At 48.0% G+C, this 15,642-nt stretch overlaps 1 protein-coding gene across 4 annotated transcripts in view; it reads right to left on the minus strand.

Annotated features, from left to right (window-relative positions):
• The window catches only part of VPS35L (VPS35 endosomal protein sorting factor like), a 117,193-nt gene extending 101,772 nt beyond the window's left edge, over window positions 1-15,421 (minus strand). For 3 of the 4 annotated variants that reach the window (XM_045461665.1, XM_045461663.1, XM_045461662.1), the window contains exons 1-4: window positions 15,335-15,420; window positions 4,827-4,926; window positions 2,448-2,603; window positions 510-632 (exon numbers count right to left, since the gene is read on the minus strand). In XM_045461665.1, the coding sequence (XP_045317621.1) occupies window positions 510-632; window positions 2,448-2,603; window positions 4,827-4,926; window positions 15,335-15,351 (396 nt within the window). In that variant the 5' untranslated portion in view covers window positions 15,352-15,420. Of the gene's footprint in view, window positions 1-509; window positions 633-2,447; window positions 2,604-4,826; window positions 4,927-15,334 lie in introns of all 4 variants that reach the window. The other variant, XR_006708371.1, reaches the window with a different exon arrangement.
• Window positions 15,422-15,642: the final 221 nt, after the last annotated feature.

A 15,642-nucleotide genomic window follows, 5' to 3' on the forward strand; every position in this document is an offset into this window, starting at 1 on the left:
ACTGGTGAGACAGAATGTCCATGCCATCCGGCAGGACCCCAAACCCCAAGGGGACAGAAGGTCTTCTGTTCAGAACCTCGCTCTCTGTCTCTCTTCAAGTGGATGTTGATTTGCAGCCTTTAATATCCTTGTAATCTTGTGAGTAAATGGATTTCCTGAGTTCTGTGAGCCACTTAGCAAATTGACCGAACCCAAGGAGGGGGTCAAGGGAGTCTGATGCACAGCCAGACGGTCAGAAGCACAGGTGACAACAAGGACTCACAGCGGACATGTGAAGTGGGAGAGAAGGTTGAGGGACTAGGCGCCTGACTTGCAGGAATGGACATGAGCTCCAGGGATCTGGGTGTCAGAACTGAGTTGAGCTGCAGGACACCCAGCCGGTGTCAGAGAATTGTTTGGTGTGGGGGGTGGGGAGATCCTGTACAGGCACCTGGGGGCAGAATCCTAACAAAAAGAAATCCCTACCAGATGGGAAGCAGGCCCTGGGAGAAGAGTGCGCTGGTACTCACGATAGACAGCTTCTCTGTGGTCGTGTACCGGGCAAGGATTTCTCCTCGTTTGCTGGCCCAGGGCTCAAAGTCTGATCCTACGATGGAGTTCTCATCTCGGTCTCGTCTCTTTCTAGAGCTGTCCTATGGAAAGGCAAGACAAGCTCTCAGCAGCAGTATCCTTTTCATCTTTAAAAAGAAAGTATAGGGACACGACGGTGGCTCGGTTAAGCGTCTGACTTCAGCTCAGGTCATGATCTCATGGTTCGAGAGTCTGAGCCCCGCGTTGGGGTCTGTACTGACAGCTCAGAGCCTGGAGCTGCTTCAGATTCTGTCTCCCTTTCTCTCTACGCCCCTCCCTCACTCTCTCTCTTTCTCTCTCTCAAAAATAAGTAAAATGCTAAAAAAATTTTTTGAAAACCACAAAGTATAGGGGCGCCTGGGTGGCTCAGTTAAGGTCTGACTCTTCATCCCAGTTCAGGTCATGATCTCCTGGTTCGTGAGTTTGAGCCCCCACATCAGGCTCTGTGCTGACAGTGCAGAGCCTGCTTGGGATTCTGTCTCTCCTTCTCTCTCTGACCCTCTCCTGCTCGCTCTCTCCCTCTCAAAATAAAAACAAACAAAAACTACAAGCAAACGCAATAGTTGATAACATGGCAGGGTAAAATTGATTATGTGCTAGGAAAGCAGAACTTAAATGTTCTCATCAAATTAAAAAAATGTAAATACGTGAGGTGATGGGTGTACTAACTCGATGAGGGAACGGTTTCACAGGTGCATACAAATACCAGGTCATTACGTTGACACTCTAAAAGTCTCACAATTTCCTCTGTCACTTTTATCTCATCAAGCTAAAGAAAAGGGGCGCCCGGGTGGCTCAGTTGGTTAAGCGTCTGACTCTTGGTTTCGGCTCAGGTCACGACCCCAGAGTTCTGGGTTCAGGTCCCACATCAGGCTCTGCATTTACAGTGCAGAGCCAGCCTCACATTCTATCTCCCTCTCTCTCTCCTTCTCTCCCTCAAAATAAATGGATAAACTTAAAGAAAAGCTAAAGAAAAGGAAGTATAAGCAAAGGCAGACAGTCCCCCAGTGCAGAATAAAATAGGTCTAAAGGTTTACTAGATAACATTTTTTCAGGCCAATTCACCCCAAAGGGCCAATAAACAGATCAAAAGACACTCAGGCTCACTGAGAATCAAGGAAAGGCAAACGATCATCTTTCAACCACCAAAAAGGCAAAGTTACAATGACTGGTAATGTCCCAGCTGACAAGGATGCAGGACAACACTCTGAAGTTCTGCTGGGGGTGGTATAAATGGTGAAGCCTTTTTGGAGAATGATTTGGGAGTAGCCATCAAAACCTTAAACACACATTGCCTAACCCAGCGTTTAACTCTTCCACGTGAGAAATCAGCAGTTTGCTTACAGAATTACATAAAAATAAGTGAAAAAAAAAAAAGAATAATAAAGGGTGAAATTAAAATCAAGAATGAATTTTAAAACGCTTTAATAAAGAAAAGAAGAAGCTTCCAGGATCTGCACAAGCCTCTCACAAAGGGGGCGGGGGGGTGGGGAGAGGAGGGCTCTGTAAGGGGGACCCTGTGGGTGTCTGGATCCTGAAAACTGTCGCAACGACAATGTGGGATCTGTGCCATTTGGAAGCAGAAAGGTGGGGGCACCCTGAGAGGCTCAGTCAGTTAAGCAACCGACTTCGGCTCAGGTCATGATCTCACAGCTCTTGAGCTCAAGCCCCACATCCGGCTCTGTGGTGATAGCTCGGAGCCTGGAGCCTGCTTCAGATTCTGTGTCTCCCTCTCTCTCTGCCCCACCCCCACTTGTGCTCTGTCTCTCAAAATGAATAGATGTTAAAAAAAAAAAAAAAGAAATTTTTTTTTTTAAACAAAAAGAAAAGCCGCCAGCCCTGCCCCCACAGGACTGCCCACAAGCAGGGAGTGTTACCGGGGCTGCAGGGTCAGCCGTGGCCGCGAACATGGAGAGGGGGTCTGTCCCATCCAGCACGCTGCTCAGTGGGTCCACCATGGAGCTGGAAGACGAGGAGGACGTGGAGGAAGTGCTGCCTTTCCGGCTCACTTTCTTGGTCTTGGACTCTGTGACCTGTGGGGAAAACCTGAGCAGGTAAAGCGGGAATCTCCTATGACCTTCCCCCAACACTCAATGCGTTTTCCCTCATTCCCTTAGTTGAAGTGACCATTGCTTTGTGGCAGGGACACTTACATTTTGTGACAAACTGAGAGGACTCAAAATCCCAGCTATGGAGGAAGGGATTAGAAGGTGGGATCGAACTGCACCCTGGTAGGGCCCTCTTACACAAAGCAGGTCCCCAGACAGGCAGCAGCCACGTCACATGGAGCTCGTCAAAAAACACGGACTCTGGAGCTCCACCTCGGATCTACTGCATCGGAAGCTGCGACTTAACACGATCTCCTTCCTTTTCGAAGAACTTCGAATGCCACATCCTGCTGAGCACTGAGGGACAGGTGGGGTGTCAGGGTGTGAAGCCATGTTTTTGTTCCACTGGCCCCCAACTCTTTCTGACTTCAGATGACCAGATCAGGGGTGAACCCCTGAGCCAGGAAGATCCAACCAGTGTTTCTGCTGAAAATGCAGCACAAAATCCAGAAGGGCTGGCTGGGCTCCACTCTCCTCCTTAAACAAGGAAGCTCTGAAAACCCAGGGGCTGAGCGAAGTAATGGACACTCGGGCATATCCACAAGAAGGCAGAGAAAACCCGTCTTCAGAGAGGACGGGATGTGAGAGAATGAAAGAAAGGGCTGGATAAAAGAGAACTTGACCAGCCTTTGTCCTGGTTCTGGGAAAGGAGGGTCCGGTCCTTGGAGTGTCTGTCATTCACACGCCCCTCAGTCACACATGACTTGATGGTAACAAGACCAGCATGGGGGCTCGTCGTGAGAAAGACCACTCCTGTGAGCACTGTCAGGGGGTATCAGCCTGACCTTAGGGGAGGGAGGCTGGAGATGAGGTCCAGTCATGTGGCCAAGGAATCACTGCATCACGCTGTGTAATGAAACCCCAACACAAAGTATGGACACACCAAAGCTCAGTGGAGCTTCCTGGCTGGTGGCTACACCATGTGCCGGGAGGTGATACACCTGTTCCATAGGCAGAGGGCAGACAGCTCTGTCTTCAGGACGTTCCCGGGCCTCACCTACCTGTCTCTCATTTGGCTGCTCATTTGTATCCCTCATAAAAAACTGTAAACACAGGGCTTCTGAGTTGTCTGAGCTCTCCTAGCACATTATCAAGCCTGAGGGGAGGTCTGGATTTGCAGACAGTTGATCAGCGGGTGGCCTGGGGTCCCCCAAATCTGCAGTGGGTGTCTGAAGCAAGGACTGCCTTTTTGAAGAGCTTGCCCTAAACCTGTAGGGTCTGACACCAACCCCGGATGATCTGGCAAAGGGCCTCCTATTGGTACACAATTGTCATTTTGTCTGCCTGGCATCTGTCCCCCCTTCTCCCAGGCTTGGCAGTTGTTTTCTTTGGGAAAGCAGCCCTCCCCGACTCTCGGCTCCTACAGGCCTGGTTGGGGTGGAGGGCTTCTACCCCAACCCAGTCAGTCAGCACATTCCCTTCCCCGGGGCACCAGCCTGGGTCAGGGAGGGACACAGAACCAGAAAAGAGAAACTCCCTGCTCTCGCGTCACGAAAGCTGCAGGATGGAAGCCTGGAGCTGATGTGGCTGGTCTGTGTCCACGGGAGTGAGTTCTCAGATTGGAAACGACCCACTGGTGTCTCAGTCGTGACTCTACAAGCCCACAGGGCCTGGGGGGGGAGGGGGAGGGCAGACACTCCAGCTGTGACCTCCTGCTTTATGCAATGGCCTCTGGGCATTCTAAGGTATGTGTCTGTCACCCTCACCCCCACCCGTGATGACAGCCACACGGCTTCTATTATCTGCTGGTGAAACAGTGCTAACCCAGAAGAGAGGGACCATCTATATCACTGGCCTGCTTTTCACTTTGCTTTTTAAATAACTCACATAGATGAAGACGCCATTCAGAACAGCATCTTCAGGACAGGCAAACTTAAGAAGGGGTTTCGTTTATACGCCCACATCAGGAGCAAAGGCATCACCCGCTCGTGACAACCTCGCAAATGTGAGAAAGGGCACAAGGAACATGACGGTGGGTGAGGTCAACGTCACGAAAACCAGGGCCTGGGAACAAAGTGGCCGATAGAAATGTGCAAAAGCAGCTCTGGCCAGCAAGTGGGAAAGACCCAGGAACCCGGCTTGTCATTTTGAGGAGTGAGAGGTTAGAGAGGTTAGAGAGGTTAGAGAGGGCCTTGTGACAAAACTTACGGTTATGGGCTTCAGCGGGTGATAGTCCCCAAACTCCAGTGGCACAGCCTCCAGCCGGCAGGACGCAAACTCTGCCTTGTAGTTCCTCCCCCGGGAGTGCCTGGCGGACAAATCCCAGACCGCCACCATCAGTTGAAGGGGATACAGAACACATTCAAACCATCTGCTCAGACCTTCTCAGGGCTACAGCGGCTCACGGCGCAACAGTATTTCTACCGAGCCCAAGAAACGCTGCAGAGAATTTTAACACTCAGTTTGAAGGTGCACAATGCCACCCAGGGATCCGGGACCCATGAGGCCAGGCGCCAGAACCAAGGGCACTGGATGAAGTGAGGTCAACTCTCCCCCACACAGTGTTCTCCCCCCCGACAGCCAGCGCCCAAGGAGGAGCTGAAGAGAGGGGCATGCAGGGGGAGGGAGAAAGCCGGCCCTGCTCTCCCCACCAAGTTCACGAACGCTGTGGAGCCAGAGAAAGTAGCTGAGCGGGAAGTAGACAAAGAGCACCCGATTTCACGGGACTTGTGAAGGGATCACGAGATAGACAAGGGGACAAAGTATCCACCCTGAAGGGGACAAAGTATCCACACTGAAACACGAGAGGAAAACCAATGGGAAGAAGAGCAGTGTGAAAAGCCTCGGGGCGGAAGGGAAGGTCTCAGAACAGGCAGAGAAAAACGGGAAGAGGAATGGGCAGCAGCAGTATTTGAAGGGATGGCAGCTAAGATTCTTCCAAACTAGGGGCGCCTGGGGGGCTCAGTCGGTTGAGCTTCCGACACCTGGTTTTGGCTCAGGTCATGATCTCTCAGTTTGTGGGTTCAAGCACCGCGTCAGGCTCTGAGCTAACAGTGTGGAGCCTGCTTGGGATTCTCTCTCTCTACCCCCCCTCCCGACCCTCCCTTGCTTGTACACATGCCTTCTCTCTAAGTAAATAAACTTTAAAAAAAAAAAAAAGAAAAAAAATTTTTTTAAACCAAAATAGAATTTTTCCAAACTAAAGACCTCAAGCTATAGATTCAAGAAACACGCATGCCCCAAGCAGGACCCACACAAAAAAGAAACAAAAACCATACTTAGGGCCTTCATAGTAAAATGGCTAAAAAATAGAGGATTTCTTAGAACGAATAAAGACACCTTATTTTCAAAAGGTGACGATTATATTACTGCCTCAGCAGAGAGGAGAGCCAGCAGACAAAGGGATGGTACCGGTGAAGTACCAAAGAAATTAACTGCCAGACAAAAACCCTGCACCTAGTTAAATGGTCCTTCTTTCATGAAGGAAAGAGTTTCCCGTTAAAGAAAAACCAACAACAGCATGTACAGAACTACACTTTAAAAAAAAGCTACACGGATTGGAAGAATAAATATTGTCAAAATGTCAATACTACCCAAAGCTATCTACACATTCAATGCAATCCCAATCAAAATTGCACCAGCATTCTTCTCGAAGCTAGAACAAGCAATCCTAAAATTCATATGGAACCACAAAAGGCCCCGAATAGCCAAAGGAATTTTGAAGAAGACCAAAGCAGGAGGCATCACAATCCCAGACTTTAGCCTCTACTACAAAGCTGTCATCATCAAGACAGCATGGTATTGGCATAAAAACAGACACATAGACCAATGGAATAGAATAGAAACCCCAGAACTAGACCCACAAAAGCATGGCCAACTAATCTCTGACAAAGCAGGAAAGAACATCCAATGGAAAAAAGACAGTCTCTTTAACAAATGGTGCTGGGAGAACTGGACAGCAACATGCAGAAGATTGAAACTAGACCACTTTCTCACACCATTCACAAAAATAAACTCAAAATGGATAAAGGACCTGAATGTGACACAGGAAACCATCAAAACCCTAGAGGAGAAAGCAGGAAAAGACCTCTCTGACCTCAGCCGTAGCAATTTCTTACTTGACACATCCCCAAAGGCAAGGGAATTAAAAGCAAAAATGAACTACTGGGACCTTATGAAGATAAAAAGCTTCTGCACAGCAAAGGAAACAACCAACAAAACTAAAAGGCAACCGACGGAATGGGAAAAGATATTTGCAAATGACATATCAGACAAAGGGCTAGTATCCAAAATCTATAAAGAGCTCACCAAACTCCACACCCGAAAAACAAATAATCCAGTGAAGAAATGGGCAGAAAACATGAATAGACACTTCTCTAAAGAAGACATCCGGATGGCCAACAGGCACATGAAAAGATGCTCAACGTCGCTCCTCATCAGGGAAATACAAATCAAAACCACACTCAGATATCACCTCACGCCAGTCAGAATGGCCAAAATGAACAAATCAGGAGACTATAGATGCTGGCAAGGATGTGGAGAAATGGGAACCCTCTTGCACTGTTGGTGGGAATGCAAACTGGTGCAACCACTCTGGAAAACAGTGTGGAGGTTCCTCAAAAAATTAAAAATAGACCTACCCTATGACCCAGCAATAGCACTGCTAGGAATTTACCCAAGGGATACAGGAGTGCTGATGCATAGGGACACTTGTACCCCAATGTTTATAGCAGCACTCTCAACAATAGCCAAATTATGGAAAGAGCCTAAATGTCCATCAACTGATGAATGGATAAAAACATTGTGGTTTATATACACAATGGAGTACTACGTGGCAATGAGAAAGAATGAAATATGGCCCTTTGTAGCAACGTGGATGGAACTGGAGAGTGTGATGCTAAGTGAAATAAGCCATACAGAGAAAGACAGATACCATATGTTTTCACTCTTATGTGGATCCTGAGAAACTTAATAGAAACCCATGGGGGAGGGGAAGAAAAAAAAGAGGTTAGAGTAGAAGAGAGCCAAAGCATAAGAGACTCTTAAAAACTGAGAACAAACTGAGGGTTGATGGGGGGTGGGAGGGAGGGGAGGGTGGGTGATGGGTATTGAGGAGGGCACCTTTTGGGATAAGTACTGGGTGTAGTATGGAAACCAATTTGACAATAAACTTCATATATTGAAAAAAATAAAAAATAAAAAATAAATAGAAGCACATTTAATTGTAGTGTGATTCTGAAAGTAGTAAAAAAAATAAAAATAAAAATAAATAAAAAATAAAAAAAGCTACACAGAGAAACAAAATGATCCCAGCTGAAAACAAAAAACTATATACATAGTATATATGTGCATACACACTGTGTATACACATATGTACATATGTATAGGCTATGCATACACATCGAAGAGTGAAAAAAAAAGGTAAAGGTGTGGATAAAAAGAGATTAGTGACCACAAAAAACAGTAACTTATAGTATTTAAAATATGTGTAGGGGGCACCTGGGTGGCTCAGGGGGTTAAGTGTCTGCGTCTAACTCTTGACTTCCGCTCAGGTCATGATCCCTGGGTTGTGGGATTGAGCCCCAAGTCAAGCCCCACGCTGAGCCTGCTTCAGATTCTCTCTCTCTCTCCCTCTGCCCCTCTCCCCTGCTCTCTAAAATAAAAAAATAAATAAAATAAAACAGAGGTAGAATTAAAACTCAGGTCAATCAGCACAGAAGAGGCACTATGGTATGAATGTTTGTCCCCACCCCCCCCAACCCCCCAAATTCACTGACTGAAATCCTAACCTCGCCTTTGGGAGGTGATGAGGTCTCAAGGGAGGAGCCTCATGATAACCGGGACCCCAGAAAGCCCCCGCCCCGTGAAGACACGCAGTGCAGGCACTGGGTGAAAAGCAGGAGGCACCTCGCCTCACCGGGCTGGCCAGACGTCCAGCCTCCAGGGGAAACAAATATTTTTTGTTGTAAGTTGCCGCATCTGTGTTTTTTTTCTTTTTCTTTTTCTTTTTTTTTTTTTTTTTTTACAGCAGCAGCTCGAACGGACTAAGCCTCGGACTGAGAAGTGGGGCTGCTGCCTTAACAAATACCTAAAAACAAGGAAGCGAGTCTGGAACCAGAACGGGCACAGGCTGGAGAGTTTTCCAAGACCGGCGAGAAAAGCCACTGCCCCGAGTGGACGGTCAGGGGCGATGACGGTGAGGGCTCGGAGAGCGCACAGGAGAGCTGCAGAGAAAGCCTCACCCCTCCTGGAGAAGACGCCAGGGGTTGCGAACAGAAGCTGGTGGAACAGACGGCCTAGGCCAGACCAGCGAGGCCGCAGACGGAAACGGGGACTGTGCTACTGGACACGGAGAGGCGATCCCGGTCAGGACCCGGCGTCCGGACTGTGCTCACGCCCTGGTGTCCTGTGGACGGCAGAACTTGTATGCGACGGAACGGGGTATTTGCAGGAGGACGTTTCTGGGCAAAGTGTTGCAGGGAGCAGCTTGGCTGTTTTCCGATTACTTACAGTAAAAACCGACCAGAAAGAAATGACTGAAAGCTGGCTTGGCTCATCAAAAGGGAAACAATTTAAAAACATGGAGAATTGGGGCGCCTGGGTGGCTCAGTCAGCTGAGTGTCCAACTTCGGCCCAGGTCATATCTCGGGGTTCATGGGTTCGAGTCCCACATCAGGCTCTGTGCTGACAGCTTGGAGCCTGGAGCCTGCTTCCGATTCTGTGTCTCCCTCTCTCTCTCTGTGCCTCTCCCCCACTCACATGTGCACACTCTCTGTCTCTCAAAAATAAATATTACAAAAAGCCTTAAAAGCCCCGTGGAGAATTAGGTCTCAAAGAGCGTAAAGCTGGTCCCCTTTGTTCATCGGCCTGAGCATCCCCTGAATTCACCCTCTGCCCCACTTACAGCTGTGTGCCTTCAGTAGTACTTAAGGAACCCCAAATCCAACTACACCCTGCAGTCAGCCTTATGGGTGAGCCCACCCACCCAGAAACCTACTCAGTATGAGAGAACAGAGATCCCAGGTCATTTGACTTCTATCCCTTTCTAAATAAATGTGGCTTTGTGAGCACGAAAGGAGGAAGGCCAGTCAACAATACAAATTCATCTCTACTTTTTATGTTTTATTTATTTTTTTAAAGAACTGCTTTAACCTCTTTTGGTGGGGTAGGGGGCAGAGAATCTCGAGCAAGGCTTGACATTCAGCATAGAACCCAAAATGGGGCTCGATCCCACAACCCTGGGATCATGACCTGAGCTGAAATCAAGAGTTGAATGTTCAACCGACTGAGCCACCCAGGCACCCCACTACTTTTTATTTTTTGGAAAGGAAAATCCCTATCACGATATATTGCCTGGTCTCTCTGGGTCACATTTACCAAGCATACCCAGTCCTCCCCTTCCAAAAACATGAAATATTCTTCCTGACTCCCTTTAATTTTTTTTAAGGTTTTTTGGGTTTTTTTGAGAGACAGAGAGCAACTGAGCATGAGCAGGGGAGGAGGAGAGAGGGAGAGAGAGAATCCCAAACAGGCTCCACCCTGTCAGTGCAGAGCCTGATGCAGGGCTTGAACTCACAATCTGTGAGATCATGACCTGAGCTGAAATAAAAAGTTGGACGCTTAACCAACTCAGTTCCCCCCAAGTACCTCCCGACTCCCTTAAATATGCTGCCAGCCAATCCCTGATTTATAAAATAAACAAAGACCCCCCCCCCCCCAAGAATAAGGAAACTGGAATAAGTCATCAGTGGCCATAGCGGAGTTTAAAAATCAAATTACGCTTTTTCTCTCTTCAGATCATTCTTAACTTTATCAATAGAACTCTGAAAGGTTAATTTAGTGGAATGAGTAGAAATGTAACCGGACCTGAAATTCAGTTGCAAATGTTTTTCATCCCTGTAATAATCATTATCAATCCACAGCTGAGCAAGACTGTATCCCAAGAACAGGGTGACTGGATACACAGAATCAAATAATAGTTCTCGTTTACAATGGACTTGCTGTACAGCAGGACCCAGGCCAAGCCCTTTCCCTGCACTTCCTCATTTAACCAACTGCCTAATGCTAAGATGCTATCATTACGCCCATTTTTCAGAGAAGCTGAGGCTTAGAGTTGAGGGGACAGCAGCACGTGACAGGGACACAAAAACCAAGGCAGCCTGACTCTCATGCAGGAAGGAGCTCTGGAGACCATCCATGGGTCATCTTAAGAACCTTAAGCAATCGTCTACCTTTGTCTTTTCTTTCAAAGAACCAAGCTTTGAAATAATTTATTTATTTGGACGAGGGAGAAGGGGCAGAGAGAGGGACAATCCCAAGCAAGCTCCACGTTCAGTGCTGAGCCCAACATGGGGTTCGATCCCATAACCACAAGATCATGGCCTGAGCATAAGCCAAGGGTCAGACACCTACCCTACTGAGCCACCCAGGCACCCCGAAATAGTTTTTTGTTTTTTGTTTGTTTGTTTGTTTAGAAGTTTGAAGGGAAGGAATTCCTTGGGGAAAAAAATAAATACTGTTTCTGGAGAAATGTAAAAAAAAAAAAAAAAAAAGGAAACATTTACCCCTTTCGAAATTCCACATCAAACAGCTATATTTTGATCTTTCTATCGCTTCTTCCATTATTCCCTCAAATTCCTGGTCAGGCTCAGCGGTTAACCCAATGTTTGAGATGCTAAAAAGCATGGTTGTCAATGCTTGGGTCTTTGCTAATGCCAACAGCGCCCCCCAGCGGGCATTTTCTAGAAATCCCTACCTTGCTTTTTTTCCCCCCAGAACACAGCAGCTGGTAAAAATCCCCCATCATCCCAGCTTCCAAAGGCTCGTGTGCATCCTTGGCAGCTGCCACAGAAAAAAAGGCCGACATTTCCCACCTCCACTCCTGGCCTGGCCGCTGGCTACTCAAAGTGCGGCTCACAGATCACTGTGCAAGGGCATCACCAGGGAACTGTGGAAATACCACAGATCAGGGTCTGCACATTAGCAAATTCCCTCGGGTGATTTATACCCACGTTAAAGGTTGACAACTCCCTATTTTTAAATTATTTACATCTGATAACATGGATGCATAGAAATCGCGTTACCAGTTATCAAGTTAATCTCCTTATGCTGGAAATACTGAAATCCACCAAATGCTTTTTGTTGGCTATTTTCATTCTCAAGTGATTTTTAAGCAGCTCATGATATAGTCTGGCCACACAGCTTCTTCTCCCACAATCACGACATACCCCTCTTCCCTACCTACCCCCTCAAAAAAAGATCTTGAAGTGAAGTAGAAAAGCCTGACTTAAAGGCTGGTAGTTTTGTTTTTTTTTGTTTTTTTTTAATTTTTTTTTTAATGTATATTTATTTTTGAGAGACAGAGTGTGAGTGGGGGAGGAGCAAAGAGAGAGGGAGACACAGAATCTGAAGCAGGCTCCAAACTCTGAGCTGTCAGCACAGAGCCCGATGTGGGGCTCGAACTCACGAAATGCGAGATCATGACCTGAGCTGAAGTCGGATGCTTACCGACTGAGCCGTTCAGGTGCCCCAAAGGCTGGTAGTTTTAAGGGCGCCATTGTCACAGGGATTAGACAGAAAAGGTGATCTGAGGGGGGACTGCTGGACATCACTTGTTAGCCCAGGGCACAATCTATCAGAGATATCAAAACGTGTGGGTGCAAAGAGGCATTCTGGGGAGACCCACAACCACGCAGTGGGGTTTGGGGAGCCCTGCAACCCAGACCCCGCAGCCCAGGACATGGGTGGGAGGTCCAGATGTTGGGAACGGTTAGGATCACAGCCTCTGGACTCCACACCTCACTGCTCCTCGAAGGCTGTACCACTTTAAGGAAACTAACTGCTTCACCTGTCTGCCTCCATGACCTCATCTGAAAAATGGGTTTTGAGGATTAAATGGGATGCTGCACATTCAATACTTAACACCGTGCCGGGCGTGCGCACACACGCATCTCTGTAAATGTCAAATTTAGCGACAGGAACACATTTCTCCTCTGTAGACCTTCTCTGTTTCCTCACTCATCCCACAGACTACTACTGCCCCTCCTTTCTGCCAAACCCCATGCCAGGCACGACCAGGGTTAAAACGCAGTTCTTTTAATTTGAAGAACAAGTCTTGGGAGACTTTAGGGTGAACACGGGCTGCCACAGGAATGTCGAGAGCACAGGCAGCTTAGGAACTTTGGAAACCCTACAAGTTAAAAGGCATATGGCACCTCTGTTTGTGATTTAAAGTAAAACTGTCACAGGTAAAAATGTTCTGGGAAGTAGAGATTAAAAGACCATCTCCCCGGGTTTTCTGATCAGAAAATTGCAGACAAGTTAATTGAAGCCAGATGTTTTTCATTGTTCTTGGTGTTTAAACCTTAAGGATTCCCTAAAAGGTGCTTCGAATCACTAGATCCAAGGAAACTCAGTGGCATTCAATCCAGATTTAGTGTATCGAGACTTTGGAAAGGGGCGCCTGGCTGGCTCAGTGGGTTAAGTGTCCGACTGCAGCTCAGGTCATAATCTCACGGTTCGTGGGTTCAGCCCTGTGTCACGCTCTGTGCTGACAGTTCAGAGCCCGGAGCCTGCTTTGGATTCTATGTCTCCCTCTCGCTCTGCCCTCCCCCACTCTGCCCCTCCCCTGCTCAGGAGCGCGCTCGCTCTCCCTCAAAAATAAACCAACATTAAAAAAAAGACTAATTGCTTCACCTGTCTGCCTCCATGACCTCATCTGAAAAATGGGTTCTGAGGATTAAAAAATGGATTTTGAGGAAAAATGGGTTTTGAGGATTCCTTCCTTTGGAAGGAAGCTGCTTAACTGTCAGTATTTCAAGAGTCTAGGGCTGTATATTCTTTCATTTGCTCACTTACTCATTCACGGGAAACCACATTTGGAAAGAAAGATCAGAAAGTGATCTCCCTACCACCTCACACCTGTCAGAATGGCTAAAATGAACAACTCAGGAGACAATGGACATGGGCGAGGATGCAGAGAAAGGGGAACACTTTTGCACAGTTGGTGGGAATGCAAGCTAGTGCAACCACTCTGGAAAACAGTGTGGAGGTTCTTCAAAAAATTAAAAATAGAGGGGCACCTGGGTGGCTCAGTCGGTTAAGTGTCCGACTTCGGATCTGGTCGTATCTTGCGGTTTGTGAGTTCGAGTCCTGCATCGGGCTCTGTGCTGACAGCTGGGAGACAGAAGCCTGCTTTGGATTCTGTGTCTCCCCCTCTCTCTGTCCCTCCCATGCTCATGGTCTATCTCCGTCTCTCAATAACAAATAAACGTTAAAAGAAAAAAATTTTTAATTAAAAATAGAGCTACCCTACGACGCAGCAATTGCACTACTAGATATTTATCCAAAGGATACAAAAACGCTGATTCGAAGGGACACACACACCCCAATGTTTACAGCAGTTCTATCAACAAGAGCCAAATCATGGAAAGTGCCCACACGTCCATCGACTGATGAATGGATAAAGAAGATGTGGGGTGTGTGTGTGTGGACTATTACCCAAAGATCAAAAAGAATGCAATCTTGCCATTTGCAACAACATGGATGGAACTAGAATGTATTATGCCAATCAAAATAAGTCAGAGAAAGACAAATATCATATGATTTCACTCATATGTGGAATTTAAGAAACAAAACATAGGGGAAGATGAACACAGGGGAAGGAAAGCAAAAGTAAGATAAAAACAGAGAGGGAGGCAAACCAGAAAAGACTCAAACTCAGAACAAACTGAGGGTTATTGGAGGGGTGTTGGGGGTGGTGGTGAGCTAACTGGCTGATGGGCATTAGGAGGGCACTTGCTGTGATCACTAAATTCTACTCCTGAAACCATTACTACGCTGTATGTTAATTAGCTTCGATTTAAATTTAAAAAAAAAAAAAAAAAAAAAAGCCCTCCTCTCCCTTTCTGAGATGCGGGGTAAAGCTCCCATCTATTTCCCAAATAAACCCACTAGAACCATCACAGCTTGTTGACTTCTTCCCGCACACACAGCACGGCTGGACCCTCAGCACGAGCCACTCCCAGCTACTCCAACCACAAGAGCCCTGCCCGGCCGGTCAGCCAGGGCACACGCTGTCCCCGCCTGTTCTGAGCTCCTATTCACTCTCCGAAACCCAATGTAAGGGTCTGCCTTTCTCAAGCCTTCCCCAAGCCCCAGGTGAAATTACATCTCATGACCCTTCTACTCGGTGTGTCTGCTCCACTAAACTAACTCCTTAAGGCCAAGGGGTACGTCCGCAGACTGTGCATCCCCAGTGCCCAGCGGGAAGCCCTGCACACAGTAGGACGAAGGGCAGCCATTTCACAGAGAAGCAATCGAGTGTCGTCCAGGTGAGCCGAGTAGCACTGGTAACAGCTAGGTGTCCCCTATCATCCAGACCGAGCTGAGTCCACCACTCTTTGCACGCAGCGCCCCCAGAACCTGGGACACAGGAAGCCAGGGAACTTGAGTTTTCTTTAAGGAGTGAATGGAGAGGGGAGCGTGAAAGGTGCAAGGAACGGGTAGCCGGGAGGGAACCACCCGTGGGGCCTCAGGGACCTCTTGTGGACCAGGGTAGCGGCCGGGGATTCTGCGGTCAAAACAACCGGGTACGGAACGGGAGGCTCCACCAGCACCTCACCAAGAGAGCAATTCCCGTTGACTCACACAAGCTCACACTCGCAGAGACAGCAGATATAGTCCCTCTCCCAAACCAACCACCGCTTCTTCCTTACCAGGGAAAGACGGCCATCTTCCCAGTCACATGAGCAGTTGCACCAGGACCGCCAGCCCGTTTTTCCTTCCCAGACCCCGCCCCGCCCCGCCCTGCTCCGCTCTGGCCGCCATGATTGAAAGGGGCAGATACTCAGCAGCTGAGCCTTGGGAGCGCCATGATTGTGAGAGGCGGACGGACCCGCTGAGCAGTTCGTCGGCGCCATAATCATGAGGGGCAACGCACGTCTGCTAGCCTTTCGTCGGCGCCATGATCGTGCGTAGCAAACGCACTTCCGTTGTGCTGTGACGCCATGATTGTGAAGGGTAG

Source organism: Leopardus geoffroyi, chromosome E3 (genome assembly GCF_018350155.1).
Source record: "Leopardus geoffroyi isolate Oge1 chromosome E3, O.geoffroyi_Oge1_pat1.0, whole genome shotgun sequence".
Classification (NCBI taxonomy): Eukaryota; Metazoa; Chordata; class Mammalia; order Carnivora; family Felidae; genus Leopardus; species Leopardus geoffroyi.